Raw genomic sequence first — 18,989 nt, 5'->3', positions numbered from 1 at the left:
CTTGTCCAAGTAACAAGTGGAGAATTGCTTATTACAAGATTTTCTGCCATTTTTTCAAAGGCTGGAGTTTGTTACAAGGGCTTTTTTTAAAATTGCTGTATCTCAGAGCTTACCGCAGTCCAACGCTGTCCAAACTGAATGCTGTGCGTTGTCAATACCTGTCAAGACAGCTATACATACTTCGATCTTCCCACGGCACTTCAAATCGGCTTTCATTGTCTCAAATTCAACTGATGCCAGGACTTGTGGGAATTACAGGGACCATCAAGGTCTCCCTGGGAAATGCCCAGAATCCTGCGATGCACATTAAGATTCAAGTTCGCTTAATGTCATTTCCAGTACCCGAGTTGTAAAGCAGAACAAAATAATTGTTACTCTGGATCTGATGCAGCACAAAAGGCGTTGGTCAGCCCACAGTTGGAGTATTTTGAAAAGTTTTGGGCCCCAAATGTGAGAAAGGATTTGCTGGCGTTGGAGAGGGTCCAGAGGACAGTAACACAAGGACAAGGTGGGTGATTGGGGGCAGGAACATCTGGAATGTGGGCCGGGAAGTAGAGATGTTTGGGTAGTGAACTGCAGAGCCTGGAACCGTAGCAAGTGAAGGCACTGCTGGGAGTGGAACGATTACATACGGGGAGGGTTAATTAGAGAAACAGTCCAGAACAGGCCCTTCTGGCCCAATGAGCTAACAACCCAGCTAACTAACCCCAGCCTAATCACGGGACAAATTACAATGACCACTTGACCTTCTAACCAGCACGTTTTTGTACTGTGGGGGGAAATCGGAGGAAAATCAAGCACACACGGGAGGAATATGCAAACTTTCTTACAGAGGATGCAAACTCCGGTGCCCAAAGTTGTATTAGCATCACGCTCCTGTGGTACCCTGGGGTGTGAGAGTGCAAAAGCCTCTTCTGCTCAACACATCTATGCTGCCTCTGGTCAGTCAGTCCCAATGGTCCTTGCTTGGCCTGTATCCCTCCTACCGTGGTAGGCTGGGGGTCTTGGAGGATTGACCAGCTGCCTGTCGATTATGGTGGATGGAGTTTGAGTCGCTGAGGAGATGGACAGCAGTGTGTGGGTGAGCTCAAACTTACTGGTGTGGGACGAAGAAGAGGGTAGGAGTGAATGAGTCCAGGGATGACCAGCAGCTAGGGAGGGTTTCTCAAGCATTTCCAGCAGCTGGAAAGACGTTACCGTGAGGGAATCAGGCTGAGGAGAACCTGTCTAAATCAGAATCAGATTTATTATCACTGACATATGTCATGGAATCTGTCCTGTGCCAACAATACAGTGCAGGACACAAGAAGATCACTGTAAGTTACAGTATACTGTAAATAAATAAACAGTACAAAGGAGGGAGTGTTCATGAGTTATTGTCTGCTCAGAAATCTGATGGCAGAGGGGAACAAGCCAGAAGATAGGGAATCTGTGGAATTCATTGCCACAAACAGCAGAAGGCCAAGTCATTAGGTACATTTAAAACGGCAACTGATACGTTCTTGACTTATCAGGGCATCAAAGGTTATGAGGAGAAAGAAGGAGAATAAATCGTGGAGCAGACTCAATGGGCTGAATGGCTTAAATTCTGCCCTGATGTCTGCTCCCAAAATGTTGAGAGTGGGTCTTCAGGCTCCTGTACCTCCTCTCTGATGGCAGGAACGAGAAGAGGGCAGGTCCCAGATGGTGAAGATGGTGATTGGCAACTCATCCTTAGGTCAGATAGGTAATACTTGGTTGAAAGAAGTTTCTGTTAATTCAGCACTAGATATCAAAAAAGTATCTAACAAGTTGGAGACGGTGGTTGGATAGAGGTAGATTATGAGGAAATTACACCATGTGGTAGAACAATATATTACAGTATATGCAACACACACCAGGCTGAACTCATACATGTTGGTATCTATCTACACCCACCCATCTCCCTGTGAGATGCAAGGACCTGGTTGCAGCTGGGGGCCAGGCTGAGGGAGGGTGAGCAAATGACAGCCCAACCCTGTGAGGAACGGGGTTGGGGAAAGGGGATGGACACCGAACTGCAAGATAAGAATTATTGAGGATGACCTTATTGCAGCTTGTCAACATCAAAGATCTTGAGATCCTGAAGTTCTTTCTTACAATGTGTCACTGGACCTTGTAAGGGTGGCACTGTAGAGTATGTTTAGTGTAATGTTTTACAGTGCCAAAACTCAGAGTTCAATTCCCGCTGGTGTCCGTACGGCGTTTGTATGTTCTCCCTGTGACCCCATGGGTTTCCTCCAGGTGCTCTGGTTTCCTCCCACATATGGGTTAGAGTTAGTAAGTTGTGGACTTGCTATGTTGGCACTGGAAGAGTGGTGCCACTCGCGGGCTGCCACCAGCACATCCTCGGACTGGGTTGATCGTTGATGCAAACCATAAGACATAGGAGCAATGTAAGGCTATTTGGCCCATTGAGTCTTCTCCATCATTCAATCATGGCTGATTTATTTTCCCTTTCAACCACATTCTCCTGTAACCTTAGACAACCATAATAATCAACAATCTATTGACCTCTGCTTTAAATATACCCAACGACTTGGCCTCCACAGCTGTCTGTGGCAATGCATCCCATCGAATCAGCAGCCTCTGGCTGTAGAAATTCCTCCTCTTCTCTTGTCTAAAGGGACATCCTTCTATTCTGAGTCTGTGCACTCTGGTCCTAGACTCCTCCACTATAGGAAACATCCTCCCCACACTGCATTTCACTATGTGTCTCAAAGTTTCAATGTACATGTGACAAATAAATCTAATCTAAAGATAAAACTATGGTATTCTGGACGAGTGCACCCTCATTTCAGAGCTAACAAAGCTAGCAGATAGACTGAGCCACATTTCAATACTAAATCTGAGATACCCCTGGACCAGGAAATGAAATATTATAATAGCTGTACATTAAAAAATCTATATTGAATATAAAAAAAGCTGATTGCACAGATCTGAACTGTTAGTGATACACATGTGACCATTTCCTTTGCAATTCCTGCAAAATAATATTTTGTATGTTAGAACTATTGGTTTCCATGGTGATAAAATATGTTTTATTTCTGGGTTTAACCTGGATTACAAGTTCTTTCTGTTAGCAGGAAATAGAAATAAGTGATAGTCACCCTGGAAACCATAATATCAATATATTAACCTGATATATTCCACAAAGTAAAACTAAGTTTTTGTAAAACTGAGAACTAGGTGTGAATATCACCAATAGCCTATCCTGGTCTAACCACAGTGATATCATGACCAAGGAAGCTCACCAACATCTCTACTTCCTCATAAGGCTGAAGGGTTTTGACAAGTCCCCATTGACCCTAACCAAACTGCATCAAAGAAATTGGGGCTCCTGGTTGCTGCTTGCTGCTAAGGAGTGATTATATAGGAAAAGCAAGAGATTTTGCAGATTTTCAAAATCCAGAGTAACACATTCAAAATGCTGGAGGAACTCATCAGGTCAGGCAGCTGATCTGATGGATGGTCTTGGCCCGAAGCACTGGCTGCCTGAACTGCTAAGCTCCTATGGTGTTGTGCGTTATTATATAGGATACGCAATGCCCATTTCAGTAACAGAATGAGACCACCTTAGGAATATATGAAATGAGAGTTCTTCAAAACAGGATGTCAATTCTTCACAATAACTTCATCCCCACTGTTATTCATTTCTTGCTGAGTTTCCAGTGGGCTGCAATCAGTCACTTGATTGGTTGAGACGTTGCAAGGTTTAAAAAGAGCTCAGTGCCTTTTGGAACTTCTAGGCAGGCTGCAATCATAAGGCACTTGGCACAGGTGAAGAAGTAGAAGTGAGGTGTAAGTGGAGCGACCATAGTTGGAGTGGACGGTGTTAGAGTGATCCTGCTTTGGTTCACCAAGCTTCGGTGACAACAGACTTGGGCAAGCATTGATGGAGGTTTTAAGTAGATTTCTAGTAAGTTTTGTTTTCTTTCATATGGTCTTATGGTTTTCTGCTGTGTGTGTGTAGGCCCTGGTTGTGGAGGAAGATGTTACACTATCAGCTGTTTAGTGAGTGATCTTTCCTGCATGGCACAATCAAAATCAAAGTCAAGTCAAAGTAATTTATTATCATAGTACGTATACTACATGTAACCATATACTGCCTTATTATATCTGACTGATTAATTGTTTTCAATTAATTGTAGTTTAACAATTAATTACCTGTTTGTAATTTATACTTATTACTTATATTCAAGTAGCTGTTCGTTTACTCCCTATTAGTTACAGTATGTATAGGCTGTTGTTCAGTGTATCCCCTAATGTTTATGTTGGTATAATTCTGTAAAATCCTGGAAGCTACTTTTTGTGCTGCATTATTTGAACAAGAGATTTCTCACTGATTGACTCTTATCTACAAATCTGAATGGAATTTTTCTTTATTGAAGGAAATCCAAGCCATCCCAGGGAGAATGTACAATCTCCATTCCACAACTGTTTGTAAAGAGCTTGTACATTCTCCCTGTGACAGTGTGGGTTTCCTCTGGGTACTCCGGTTTCCTTACACATTCCAGTGATTAACTAGTTGGTAGGTTAATTGGTTGTTGTAAATCGTCCTGTAATTAGGCTAGGGTTTAATCAGGGGATGCTGGGAGACGTGGCTCAAAGGGCTGGAAGGGTCTCTTCTATGCTGTATCTCAAAAAATTAAAAAATAAATGAAAAAAAATCTATAGGTATAAAAATAATTTACCAAAAGGCAGCACCATCTTAGTTTTTTTAGACTCTCCCTCTCTTCAATTAGTAATTTCTATCACTGTCCATTCTCAACTCTCCCTTTGTTCTATTAACACATGAAGTGATACGTTTTGTGGCTCTTCGTTGACTTCTGAAAGAACCTTGGGTTAAAAACTTTAGAATCTAACAAATCTAACAAAATGGACAGGAAAGGAATGGAGGGTTATGGGCTGAGTGCAGGTCGGTGGGACTAGGTGAGAGTAAGCGTTCGGCACGGACTAGAAGGGCTGAGATGGCCTGTTTCCGTGCTGTAATTATTATATAGTTATATGGTTGAGATTCATTTTTTTCAGGCATTTACAGGAAAATAATTTATGAAAACCTATACATTAAAAAAAGATGGACAAACAACCAACGTGTAAAAGAAGACGAGTTGTACAAATAAAAATAGTAATACTCAGAACATGAGTTGCAGAGGCCTTGAAAGTGAGTCAATAGGCTGCAGAATTGGTTCAGATTTGAAGTGAGTGAAGTTATCCACACCAGTTCAGGAGCCTGATGGTGGTAGGGTGATAAATGTTCTTGAACACGGTGGTGTAGGACCTAGGTCTCCTGTACTTCCTTCCTGATGGTAGTTGTGAATCAGGCCTGGGGATACAAGAAGCAGGAAGTTGGAGGAACGCAATAGGTCACGCGCCATCTGTGGCGGCAGATAGATAGTATTTTAGGGTGAAACCCTTCCTGTGGCCTGAAAGAATCGAGGTGAGAGCGCCAGTGTAAAGAGGTGAGTGGAAGGGGTGGGTATGATCTGGCTGGTTGGAGGGGTTGATGGGCAGATAGGAGAGGTGAGTGGGAATAGGAAGTGAGACTGTGATGTGATGGGTGGATACAGGTGAGGTGAGGGGTGATAGGCAGATGGAGGAGGGGAGACTGGGAATAGAGATGGAGGCTGGGAGATGATGGGTGGATTCAGTTGAGGAAGAGAGAGTGAGACTGGTGTTAGAGACTGGGAGCTGAGAGATGTAAAGTAACAGAGGGATGCAGATGGTGTCCACATACCATATACAACCTTGAGATTCATTTTCTTGAAGGCACCCATGGGAAAGCAAAGAAATAAACAGAATCCGCAATACACCATACATAACAAAAGCCAGCAAACATCCAATGTGCAGAAGAGGACAGATTGTGCAACTTAATCAAAATGCAAACAAGCAATACTGTAAACAGGAGCTGCAAAGTCCCCAAAAGTGGAATCAGTTCAGCTCTGAGGCGAGTGAAGCCGGGCCAGGAGCTCGATTCCTGCAGGGCAACTGCTATCCCTGAACCCAGTGGTGTTGGGCCCAAGATCCCTGCACCGCCTGCTTGATGGTAGTAGCGAGAAGAGGGACAGAAGGGTCAGACACAGACAGATGGGACAGGATCCAATGGCTGACATGGAGTAGAGGGGCTGAACACTGCTTGAGTTTCCACTCAGGTAGGTCAGTAGGAGAGAGGAAAGGGACAGAGTGGGAGTAGATTACTTCATCTCTGCTAATCACCACATTCACAAATCCTCAGCCCTGGCTAGCATGCAGCAAAACCTGGTGGTATCTCAGAAAGGATTGATAATTGGTGACTGATACTCATGTAACACACATGCTTGATCACCACCACCTCAAGACCCTAACCCTCTTCCTTTAACCATCAGTGACAATGTAACAAACTCATTGACTCATTGACCATCTGGCTCTCTCCAACTACATCTATAGCCAAGACATTGTTGGATTCTAATGTTTTAATCTAAGGTTCTTTCAGAAGTCAAGAAAAAGGCACTAAAGGTGTTGCTTCATAATCATTTTATTTAGTGCTAATAGAACAAAGAGAAACTGAAATGAACGGAGTACTTTCTTGTAAGTGAAAGGAAAGCTAAGGTCTAAGATGGCACTGACCTCATAGTGCAGCTTGCTTATGCCCATAGGTAAGGAAAATATGTAGATAAGAGTCAACCAATGAGATAGCTCTTTTTTCAATAATGCAATACCAAGGGAAGCTTCCAGAATCATACCTATATAGCCACTAGAAGAATCATAAAACAATTGCATATACATACCATGACCATTAGGAAACATACTAGGCAACTACTTGCATATAAGTAATTATACAAGCAGACGGTTATTAAACTGCAAAAAAATCTAAACAGTACAATCTAAGAATTAAGCAGCCAGATCCAACAACATATAACAAAAACAATAAAGATAAAGCTTGCCTTTGCAATGGTGCATTGAGAGGGTACTCACCACTGAAGTTACTTTTAAGCAGGTATTCTTTGTACAATTTCTTTCCGTCCAGTGGTAAAATAGCATTGCAGAGTCTGGTGGTGTTAGGACACAACATTCGCTGCATCTTGTGAATGGCATGTGCCATTGAGTAGACTGCATTGACCACAAACATAATTTTGGTCTCTTGTTCATAGTTGGAGCTATTGATCGAGAGCCTCTTGTCACACAACTTCTGACGTGCCCGGCCACTTTGGAGTAGACAATGAAACTTCTGTTGCCAGAAAGCCTTAAACCAAGGGTTGCGTTTGTTGGTGTGGGGATGGAGGCTGTGGAAGTATTTGTCAAACTCCTTGATGGGGTAGGAAGCTAGTTCTAGAGTGATTGCACCATTGGCAACCTGCTCATTTCCCTTGACAACAATTTCCTGGGCTCCCCACCCATCGCTGGCAATCCAAGTGAATCCTGAAATGTTCAACCGACTGGCAGCAGCGAGAAGCTCCCTGGCATCATCGCCGCGTGTAAATAGGACCACGATATTTGCATTGGCTTTGGTGAGAAGCTGGTGGATGACGCTGTCGTAGGTTTTCTTTGTGGTCGATCGGCCTACTTTCTCCGATGTGGCAATGCATATATTTCGAAGCCTTGCTTCATGCTCAAAGGCTTCGATTCCCGTCTCTCCATAGTCACCCTCAGAGGCAACGGTTGACACATAGGTCCAGTTGAAGAACTGCAAGATCTCTGCCATGGCTTTAGCTTGATAAAAATCAGGAGGGACCGTTCTTGCAAAGTAATCGTAGCGGCTTTTGTCACTGAGTTTTGCACTTGTCGAAGCATAGCTGATCTGAGGAATTTGGAAGAGTCTTAGCAAATTTGCAACCTGCAGAAGATGTTGAAATTGACCTTAGTATAAGCTGTGGGTTCAGCTCAAGAATCATACACAAGTCCTATTTTCATCTACCACCGCACAAACCTCTGCATTCAGCACAATATTCTTTGTAACTTCCATCATCTACAATGGGATTCAGTCTCAAAACGTACCTTCCCCCCCTCCACTTTCCATAGGGTTCGCTCTCTACATAAATCTATTGCTCACTCGTTCCCTCCCCGCACTTATCCCTGCTCATCATTAGGTTTTAATACAACCTTTAGTTGTTTAGTAGTTTTATTAGTTGTTAATACAACTGACACATTTTGCTGGACGTTTTGATGTATCTGATAAATAAATCTGAATCTGAAAGTGGAAGAATTCCTGCACCTGCCCAATCACCTCCTCTTTCGCCACCATTAAGAGTCCCAAATATTCTTTCCAGCAGAGGTGACAATTCACTTGCGAGTCTGTTGGGGTCGTTTACTGTATTTGATGCTCCCGGTGCAACCTCTTTGACTTTGGTGGGACCTGACCCAGAATGGAGGAAACCTCTTGCTCCATCCGCCATGAAAGGTAGGATCTCCTGGTGGTTACCTATTTCAATTCGACTTGTCATCCCCATGTCTTTCATGGCCTCCTTTTACTGCCATGATGAGAGATCGGAGAAGCATCACCTTATATTCTGTCTAGGTAGGCTCCAACTTGATGGCATGAACATCATTTTCTCCGACTTCCAGTAATTTCTCCAACTTCCCTCCTCTCTTTTTCAATTCCCCATTCTGTTTACCCTCTCAACCTTCTTCTTTTCATCAATTGCCCATCACCTCCCTCTGGCTCCCTCTCTCCTTCCTTTTCTCCCAAGGTCCACTTTCCTCTCTTATCAGATTCCTCCTTCGTCAGCCCTTTACCTCTTCCACCTATCAACTCACAGCTTCGCACTTCGTTCCCCCTCCTCTAGACTCAGTTATCACTTGACAGCTTGTACTTCTTTCCCTTTCTCCAATCTTCTTATTCTGTTCTCTACTCACTTCCCTTCCAGTCCTGATGAAGATTCTGGAATATCCACTGTTTATTCCCCTCCATAGATACTGCTTGACCTACTGAATTCATCCAGCATTCGTGTGTGTTGTTCAACATTTCCAGCATCTTCAGAATCTTGTGTTTATGAACAGGGCAGTGACCTTATCACTCTTTTATCCAAAGCAGGCTGTTTTTTCACCTTGATATATTTGAACATAGAATACAGAAGACTGCAGCACAGTACAGGCCCTTTGGCCCACAATATTGTTTCAACCCTTTAACCCACTCCACCATCAATACCAGTAACTACCCCAGCTCAAGCTCTAAAACATTGGGGCAGCATGGTAGCACAGTTGCTAGCACAACGCTTTACTGAACCAGCAACCCGAGTTTGGTTCACACACACAAAATGCTGGAGGAACTCAGCAGGCTAAGCAGTTGATGTTTCGTGCCGAGACCCTTCATCAGGACTGGAAACATAGAAACATCGAAAACCCACAGCACAATGCAGTCCCTTTGGCCCACAATGCTGTGCCGAACATGTACTTACTTAAATTACCTAGGGTTACCCATAGCCCTCTATTTTCCTAAGCTCATGTACCTATCCAGGAGCCTCTGAAAAGACCCTATCATATCCGTTTCCGCTACCGTTGCTGGCAGCCCATTCCACGTACTCAACACTCTGCATAAAAATCTTACTCGACATCCCCTCTGTACCTACATCCAAGCACCTCAAAACTGTGCCCTCTCATGTTAGTCATTTCAGCCCCGGGGCAAAGCCTCTGAATATCCACACGAACAATGCCTCTCATCATCTTATACACTATCAGATCATCTCTCATCCTCTGTCGCTCCAAGGTGAAAAGGCGAAGTTCACTCAACCTATTCTCATAAAGCATGCTCACCGATCGAGACAACATCCTTGTAACTCTCCTCTGCACCCTTTCTACAGTTTCCACATTCTTCCTGTAGTGAGGTGACCAGACTGAGCACAGTACTCCAAGTGGGGTCTGGCCAGGGTCCTATACAGCTGTAACATTACTTCTCGGCTCCTAAACTCAATCCCACGGTTGATGAAGGCCAATGCATCATATGCCTTCTTAACCAACAGTCCACCTGCGCAGCATCTTTGAGCATCCTATTGACTTGGACCCCAAGAACCTTCTGATCCTCCACACTGCCAAGAGTCTTACCATTAATACTATATTCTGCCATCATATTTGACCTATCAAAATGAATCACTTCACACTTACCTGGGTTGAACTCCATCTGCTGCTTCTCACCTCAATGTCCCACTGTCACCTCTGACAGCCCTCCACACTATCCACAACACTCCCCAACCTTTGTGCCATCAGCAAATTTACTAAACCATCCCTCCACTTCCTCATCCAGGTCATTTATAAAAATCACAAAGAGTAAGGATCCCAGACCAGATCCCTGAGGCACACCACTGGTCACCAACCTCTATGCAGAATATGGTCCATCTACAACCACCTTTTGCCTTCTGTGGGCAAGCCAATTCTGGATCCACAAAGCAAGGTCCCCTTGGATCCCATGTCTCCTTATTTTCTCAATAAGCCTTGCATGGGGTACCTTATCAAATGCCTTGCTAAAATCCATATACAATACATCTACTGCTCTACCTTCATCAATGAGTTTAGTCACATCCTCAAAAAATTCAATCAGCTCGTAAGGCATGACCTGCCTTTGACAAAGCCATGCTGACTATTCCTAATCATATTATGTCTCTCCAAATGTTCATAAATCCTGCCTCTCAAGATTTTTTCCATCAACTTACCAGCCACTGAAGTAAGACTCACCAGTCTATAATTTCCTGGGCTATATCTACTCCCTTTCTTGAATAAGGGAACAACATCTGCAACCCTCCAATCCTCTGGCACCTCTCCCTTCCCCATTGATGATGCAAGGATCATCACCAGAGGCTCAGCAATCTCCTCCCTGGCCCCCCACAGCAGCCTGGGGTACATCTCATCCAGTCCTGGTGACTTATCTGACTTGATGCTTTCCAAAAGCTCCAGCACATCCCCTATCTTAATGTTCATATGCTCAAACTTTTCTGTCTGCTGTAAGTCATCCCTACAATTGTCAAGGTCCTTTTCTGTAGTGAATACTCATCAAAATATTCATTAAATATCTCTGCTATCTCCTCTGGTTCCATACTTACTTTTCCATTGTCACACTTGATTGGTCCTGTTCTCTCATGACTTATCTTCTGACTCTCCTAATTTCATTCTTAAGCTCCTTCCTGCTAGCCTTATAATCTTCTAGCTCTCTATCATTACCTAGTTTTTTGTACCTTTCGTAAGCTTTTCTTTTCTTCATGACTAGAAAACAGTCTCTGTACACCATGGTTCCTGTATCCTACCATCCTTTCCCTGTCTCATTGGAACATACCTATGCAGGATGCCACACAAATATCCCCTGAACATTTGCCACATTTCTGCCGTACACTTCCCTGTGAACATCCGTTCCCAATTTATGCTTCCAAATTCCTGACTGATATCTTCAACTTTCCCCTTACTCCAATTAAATGCTTTCCTAACTTGTCTGTTCTTATCCCTTTCCAATGCTATGGAAAAGGAGAGAGAATTGTGATCACTATCTCCAAAATGTTCTCCCACTGGAAGAGGAGAAGAGGAGAAGTCAGATTAAGAAGTTGGTGGAAGGGGAGGAAGAAGTACAAAGTGGCAAGTGATAGGTGAAATAGAAGAGGGGTAGGGGGTGAAGTAAAGAGTAGCAGAGATCACAGAGGGGGCGAAGCTTGTAAGGAATTTGTACTGTCTCCCTGTGACTGAGTGGGTTTCCTCTGGGTGCTCCGGTTTACTCCCACAGTCCAAAGTACGGGTTTGTAGGTTAATTGGTCATTGTAATTTGTGCCATGATTAGGCTAGGATTAAATTGGGGGTGGGGTGCTGGGTGGCATGCCTCGAAGGGCCTGTTCCACACTGTAACTCAATAAAAAAATTAAAAAATTCCATCAATTCACTAACATTTATTGACAATCATAAAGAAACTCTAAATGCTGGAAAACTGAAAATAAAAAGAGAACATTTTGGAAACGTTCAGCTGGTCAGTCAGCATCTGTGGAAAATGAGATGGCATCAATATTTCAGGTTGAGGAGTTTCTGATGGAATATTTCTCCTTGCTCAGATTCTGCCAGACTCACCGAATGTTGGTGATATATTTTCCATTTTTTTTAAGTACATAACCCATGAGAAATCCCTTATACTTGTGTCCTGCAGTCATGACAGACATTTTTCATACATAATGAAACATCATATGCTATTAACATTGGAAGGGTGTGGAAGCTTTAGAGAGGGTGTAGAGGAGATTTACCATGATGCTGCCTCGATTAGAGAGCACATCTTTTGAGGATAGGTTGAGTGAGCTAGGATTTTCTCTTTGGAGAGAAGGAGGACGTGCGGTGACTTGATAGAGATAACCAGGCACTTTTTCCCAGGATGGAAATGAATAACACACGGAGGGATAATATTTACGATATTGGGCAAAAGTATAGAGGGATTTCAGAGGTAGGTGCTTTACACAGAGAGTGGTGGATATGTGGAGTACCTTGCCAGGAGTGATGGTAGAGGCAGATACATTGAGGACATTTCACAGACTTTAGATGATAGAAAAATGAAGAGCTATGTCGGAACGTCAGATTGGTCTTAGAGTAGGTTAAAGGGCTGGCACAGCATTGTGGGCTGAAGGGCCTGTACTATGCATTATTGTTCTATGTTCTATTGTCAATGACAAAAGGAGTACGAGGACCAGCCCAGTTAGTTTATGCATGCTAGGGATCCGGGTGTTACCATAAGACCATAACCATAAGATAAAGGAGCAGAGTTGGGCATCTGGCCCATCAGTCTGCTCCAACATTTCATCATGTCTGACCCATTTCCGTCTCAACCTGAATCTCCTGCTTTCTCCCTGTATCCCTTCATGCTCTGACTAATCAATAAGCTATTAACCTCTGCCTTAAATACACACAATGACGTGGCGTCCACAGCAACCTGTGACAATGAATTTCACAGATTCACCACTCTCTGGCTAAAGAATTCCCTCCTCATCTCCGTTCTAAATGGACACCATGTTCTAGTTCATTTGCTCTATGAGCGAGATTCAAACCTCAGGAAGCAGTCTAGGTAAAAGGATTCTCAGCCCGGTGTTGCTGAGGTTAAGCTTTACTGAAATAATATAAACCTTACCTGTATAGAAACACTACTGTACGAGCCGCCAATCACACCTGCAATGGCTAAGGGATTATTGTCCTGAACTGCATATGATCCATCTGGACAAATATATTCTGCTTCATCTACTTTTGTCAAGGAGGCTCTCACAAATTCCAGTGATTGCTCCAGGGCATATGTGTCTCTTGAGCACGTATCCAATATGTGAACTCCCAGCTTCACTCCCGGCAACAAGTAGGTGTTGCGGTTTATTGCATCGATGGCGAAGAGCATGGCTTCCAGACGTTGGATCCCCCGATCTTCATTGATTCTGCCGCACTCTTCCGTTCCTGAGCCTTTCTCGTGCACGGGAAACAGACCTCCCAAAACCAGGTCCCCTTCAATTTTGATCTCCTTCTTGCCAAAGTTACTTTCACCATGTGAAAAACAGAAGAATCCTTTGGAAATCAGAATCAGAGCAACTGCTTGGAGCTTGGAAAACATCTTCAGCATTTTCTTTGACTCGAAGGGAAGTAAGAGAGCAGCTATATTTCATTTTTTACCCATTGGAATTTGAAAGAAGGTATTTTCTGTGGGCACTGGTGGATACAGAACAGACGGTCTAATCTGGTTCCTGGAATGCAAAGAATAAAAAGAAAGGTGGTTTAAGCTTTGTCTGTAATGTGCATTCAGTCGCCACTGTTATGAACCCCGTAACTGGGTCACTTACCAGCAAAGATAGAGAGGTCCGTTGAAGTCTGATGGTACTATTTTTAACAGTATTTATTGATAAAAATACACAAAATAATATCAATGCAACCATACAGAAAATATACGTCGTCAATACTAAATCTAAACGCGCGGGTATAATAATGATCAATAAGAAATAGCTCTATCGTTGTCTAGGGGATAATGTATTGTCCGATGGAAATATAAAAGTCACTGTTAGTTCGTTCACGCTGCAGCGTTTTGGTTTGAGAGAAAGATGGGTTGAAACTTGCCTAATCCTTTTATGATGTTAATCTTTCGAGTCGTTGGGAGTTGGTTTCCCCATTGTTAGCTAAAAGCCGTTTTTCCGTGGTAAAGGGCACCGGTTCCAGGGCAAATGGAACCAAACGCAAGTGGCCTCCCCACCGGCTTCCACTATTATGGGATCGCTAGCGTTTCTTCTGGTGCGTCTGAGGGGCTGTTCCCACAGACCCTCTTTTATTCTGACTCACAGGGTCTCAGATGTCAATCAGGTTGGGGCGATGCAATCCCTCCCTCAACCAGTCCACTTTGCCTGAGGGCTTCCACGTAGCACAGTATCGTAATACACAAGTTCGTCTCCAAGAGACAATGGTCGTTTCCCGTAGCTTTACATCGCCGGGGGAACAAGGCGTTCTGCACGTCTCTCTCTCATTTCCTGGGTCTCCTGACCCAAATCAATAGTGATCTTGTGATTCTCACAAAGGAGGGGGCTACACCCACCCTTCAGCCCCTCAGAGCTGTGGTACATTCATAACACCACATTATTAGGAAAAACCTTATTAATGCAAATATCTAATCAACCAATCATGTGGCAGCAACTCAATGTATAAAAGTGTACAGACATTAATCAAAAGGTTCAGTTGTTGTTCAGCCCAAACTACAGATGGGGAAGAAATGAGATCTAAGTGACTTTGACTGTGGAATGATTGTTGGTGCTTTGGTTTGGGTATCTCAGAAATTGCTGAAATCCTGGGATTTTCACACACAACAGTCTCTACAGTTTACACAAAGTGGTGTAAAAAACAGAAACAAAACATCCAATGAGTAGCAGCTTTGTGGACGGAAACACCTTGTTAATGAGAAAGGTCAGAGGAGAACGGCCGAACTGGATCAAGCCAACAGTAACTCAGATAAGAGTTACAAGAGAAATGTGCAGAAGAGCACCTCTGAATGTACAACACATCAAACCTTGAATTGGATGGGCCACAGCAGCAAAAGACCATGGACATACACTCAGTAGTTACTTTATTACCTATGGGAGGTTCACAATAAAACGGCCACAGAGAGTATGTTCTTTTTTTCTTAGCCCTTCAGTTAAAATTGTCAATCCATGAGTTAGCTGAATTGTCAACCCATGAGTTAGCTGAACTGTCAGACCATGAGTCATGTAAGTTGTCAACCCATGAGTCGTCCACATCTTCAACCAATGCGTCATGGACTGATGGTTTAGCTGATGCATGGATTGGCTGAACATTCAACCCATGAGTCAGTTAAGTGGTCAACTCATGAGTTGGCTAAATAGTCAACCGAGTCATCTAAATTTTCAACCCATGAGTCAGCTGAACTGTCTACCCATGAGTCGTCTGAATTGTCAATCCATGCATCAGCTAAACCATCAGTCCATAAGTTGGCTGAATTGTCAAACCATGAAGTGGCTAAATTGTCAACCCACACTTTTGGCTAAGTTGTCATTGGCTAACAAATCATAATAATGTAAAAACTAGCAGGAATCAGGCATCTGGACCGTTGAGCCTGCACTGCCATTCAACAAGATCATAGCTGATCTAGCTGTGGACTCAGCTCCATCCACCTACCTTCCATCTCCCTCATAACCCTTAATTCCTCTGCTATGCAACAATCTATCTAACTGTGTTTTAAATATACAGTACATAATGAGGTAGCCTTTACTGTTCCAAAGGGCAGAGAATTCCAAAGATTCACTACTCTCTGGGAAAAACAGCTTTGTCTCATCTCCATCCTAAATCTATTCCTCAGAATCTAGAGGCTATGTCTTCTAGTTCTAGACCCACCCACCAGTGAAAACAAGTTTGCTGCACCTATCTTATTGATCATTCTCATAATTTTACATGTTTCTATAGGTCTCTTCTCATTCATCTACCTACAATGACTAAATTAACGACTAACCAATCATCCAAACATTGTATCTTCAAATAAATGTTCTGTTATATATCCATTGGCTTCCTGTGCCTTTTGCCCATTGAAAGCTTATGGAGTCATAGACTCACAGAACATTATAGCACAGCAACATTACAGCCCATCTAGTCTGCGATTAAACATAAATTATACCCCAATTTTTACAAGAGGGAACATAATTAGAACAAGAAAAGTCAATTTTAGTGCAAAGTAATTAAAGTTGTCTGAGTGTCAACATAGTGTAGTGAGTAGGGTTGTTCTGGTTGGTTCAAGAGCTGAATGGTTGGAGGGAAGTAGCTGTTTCTGAGCCTGATGATGTGGGACTTCAGGCTTCAGTATCTCCTGCCTGGTGGGAGCTTTGGGAAGATGGTATGGCTCAGATGGTCGGGCTCTTTGATGACAACCAGGATGAATTCTGGAGAAATCAAAGCTATTAGTTTTATGGCTAGGTAGGGAAAAACATGAATCTTTCTTGACAAATTGTACATAATTTAGGTTTAATTCATGTTTTCTTGTGAATGCTGCTAATCTGATGCTCTGGGCATGTGATGCTGTTGCAAGTAAGCTTTTCATTGCACCTGCGCGCACATGGACTTGTGCCGATGACAATAAACACGACTTTGATTTGACTTTGACTTTGAAATGATCCATAACATCAAGCCGGTGTCCATAAACAATCCTTATCAGAGCCAGTTTAATTTCATATGCATTACATCATTCTGTTAATCACTATTGGACAATAATGATTATACAGATGGAAAATGATGTGAATGTGTATATTGAATAGTGAAATATTGAATATTAAGTCTGATATTTATGGCAAAGTTAGTCATTAAAAGTAATTGGATGGTTCATTTTGAAACCCGTGAAGCAGATAATGCGATCGGCACATGCTCCACCAATGACAAGAACCAGTTCACTCAAACAGCACAGCATAGAGCCTTTGGTCCACAATGATATGCTGATCTTTTAACTATTCTAAGATCAGTCTAATCCTCTCCTCCCACGTAGCCCTCCATTTTTCTATCTAAAAGTTATTTAAGAGAATCTTAGGGTCATAAATAATAGAAAATTGGAGGGCTATGAGGGAGGGAAGGGTTAGCTTGATCTACCTCTACTCCTGGCAAGGCATTCCATGCACCCACCACTCTCTGTGTAAAAAAAAAACCTACCCCTGACATTCTCCCTGCAATTCTTTCCTCCAATTGTCTTAAAATTATGCCTCCCCCCTTCAATTAGCCATTTCTGCCTTGGGAAAAAGTCCCTGGCTGCACTGTTGAACCGTGCCTCTTGTACACCTCTACCAAGACACCCCTCATCTTCCTTCAGTCCAAAGAGAAAAGCCCTAGCTTGCTCAACACTTTCTTGTTAGATGTGCTCTCTAATCCAGGCAGCATCCTGGTAAATCTCCTCTGCACCCTCTCTAAACCTTCGACATTCTTCCTATAATGAGGTGACCAGAACGAGCACAATATTCCAAGCATGGTCTAACCAGAGTTTTATGGAGCTGCAACGTTACCTCTTGGTTCTTGAACACAATGCTAGCCAACACACCATGCAACTTCTTAACCACCCTGTCAACGCGCGACAATTTGAGGGATCCATGGACGAGGACCCCAAGATCCCTCTGTTCCTCTACACTGATGAGATTTCTGCCTTTAATCCTTTATTCTGTCTTCAGCTTCCACCTTCCAAAGTAAATCACTTCACACTTTCTGACTGAACCCCATCTGGGACTTCTCAGCACTGCTCTGCATCCAGTCAGTGTCCTGTCATAACCCAGGACAACCTTCTACACGACCCCCAACACCACCAACCTTTGCATCAACTGCAAACTTACTAACCCACCATTCCACTTTAGGATCCATTCCTTATACAGACAAATGGGATTAGTGTAGATGGAGAAAAGGGTTGGCATAGAAATTGTGGGCTGAATGGCCTGCTTCTGTCCTGTACGAGTATGGTCAGTGCATTTTATCAACCACTAGTAATTCAGAAAGTGTACCAATTATAGCTTGAAAGAGTTATCTTGTTTTTAGGTGAGAAATTACCGAAGATGTTAAATCACTTATTAATGAGACGCTTTGGCTCAAAAGAAGCCAATTAGGCTTTTGGCTCCAGCTGTATGGGTTTTGTGAAAGTTTTTGAGTGTCTGCAATTTAAGACATTCCTCGCCATGAAACAAGAGCATTCTCTTGAATCGCGGTGCAGTGATCAGCTCCACACTGAGGACGGCTTGTTCCTGCAAGTCTAATGATACAGGCTCTCACAACCTCCAACTGGCAAGTTGGGATTCGAATTGGAAATGGTTTATTATTGTGATAGTGAAAAGCTTGTCTTGCATACTGCTCATACAGATCAGATCATTACACAGTGCATTGAGGTAGAACAAGGTAAAATAATAGCAGAATGCAGATTAGCACAGTATGACATGTATCATAGATGGTTAGTGTAACACTATTACAGTTCCAGCAATTGGGGCTTAATTCCTGTCACTGTCTATAAGGAACTTGTTTAATCTCTCTGTGACTGCATGGGTTTCCTCTGGGTGCTCCAGTTTCTTCCCACATTCCAAAGCTGTGCGCGTTATGGTCAGTAAGTTGTGGGCATGTTATGTAGGCACTGGAAACGTGGTAACACTTGCAGACTGTCCCCAGCACACCCTTGGGCTGTGTTGGTTGCTGATGCAATGCATTTTACTGTATGCTTCAATGTACATATGACAAATAAAGCCAATTTTTGTCTTTATATCTTTACAAAGTGTACCAGCTACAGAGAAAGTGCAATTCAGGTTGACAATTCAAGATGGCTTAATGTCATTTCTAAGACATAAGTGTAATGGAGAACAAAATAATTGTTACTCCAAATCCAATGCAGCACAAAAAAAGCAACAATAAAAACACAATGCAAATATGTATGTAAGATGATGTATCTACATAGATTAATTGAATGTCCATAAAGTGATGTTAGGCACAGGAGGGTCTGAACATAAGGTGACTGACAGGAAGTGATAAAGCCGTGTTGATAGGGTTTGTGAAGGAGGGTCAGTGGG

The 18,989-nt window shown here is 43.0% G+C and overlaps 1 protein-coding gene across 1 annotated transcript in view; it reads right to left on the bottom strand.

Annotated features, from left to right (window-relative positions):
- The window catches only part of LOC132403469 (metabotropic glutamate receptor 3-like), a 53,755-nt gene extending 40,218 nt beyond the window's left edge, over nucleotides 1-13,537 (bottom strand). Inside the window, exons 1-2 of the mRNA XM_059986872.1 lie at nucleotides 13,073-13,537; nucleotides 6,973-7,831 (exon numbers count right to left, since the gene is read on the bottom strand). Of these exons, the coding sequence (XP_059842855.1) occupies nucleotides 6,973-7,831; nucleotides 13,073-13,537 (1,324 nt within the window). The remainder of the gene's footprint in view (nucleotides 1-6,972; nucleotides 7,832-13,072) is intronic.
- Between the last annotated feature and the right edge of the window lie 5,452 nt (nucleotides 13,538-18,989).

Source organism: Hypanus sabinus, chromosome 13 (assembly GCF_030144855.1).
Source record: "Hypanus sabinus isolate sHypSab1 chromosome 13, sHypSab1.hap1, whole genome shotgun sequence".
Taxonomy (NCBI): Eukaryota; Metazoa; Chordata; class Chondrichthyes; order Myliobatiformes; family Dasyatidae; genus Hypanus; species Hypanus sabinus.
The sequence above is the reverse complement of the archived record's forward strand: the minus strand, read 5'-3'. Positions and strand labels throughout refer to the sequence as shown.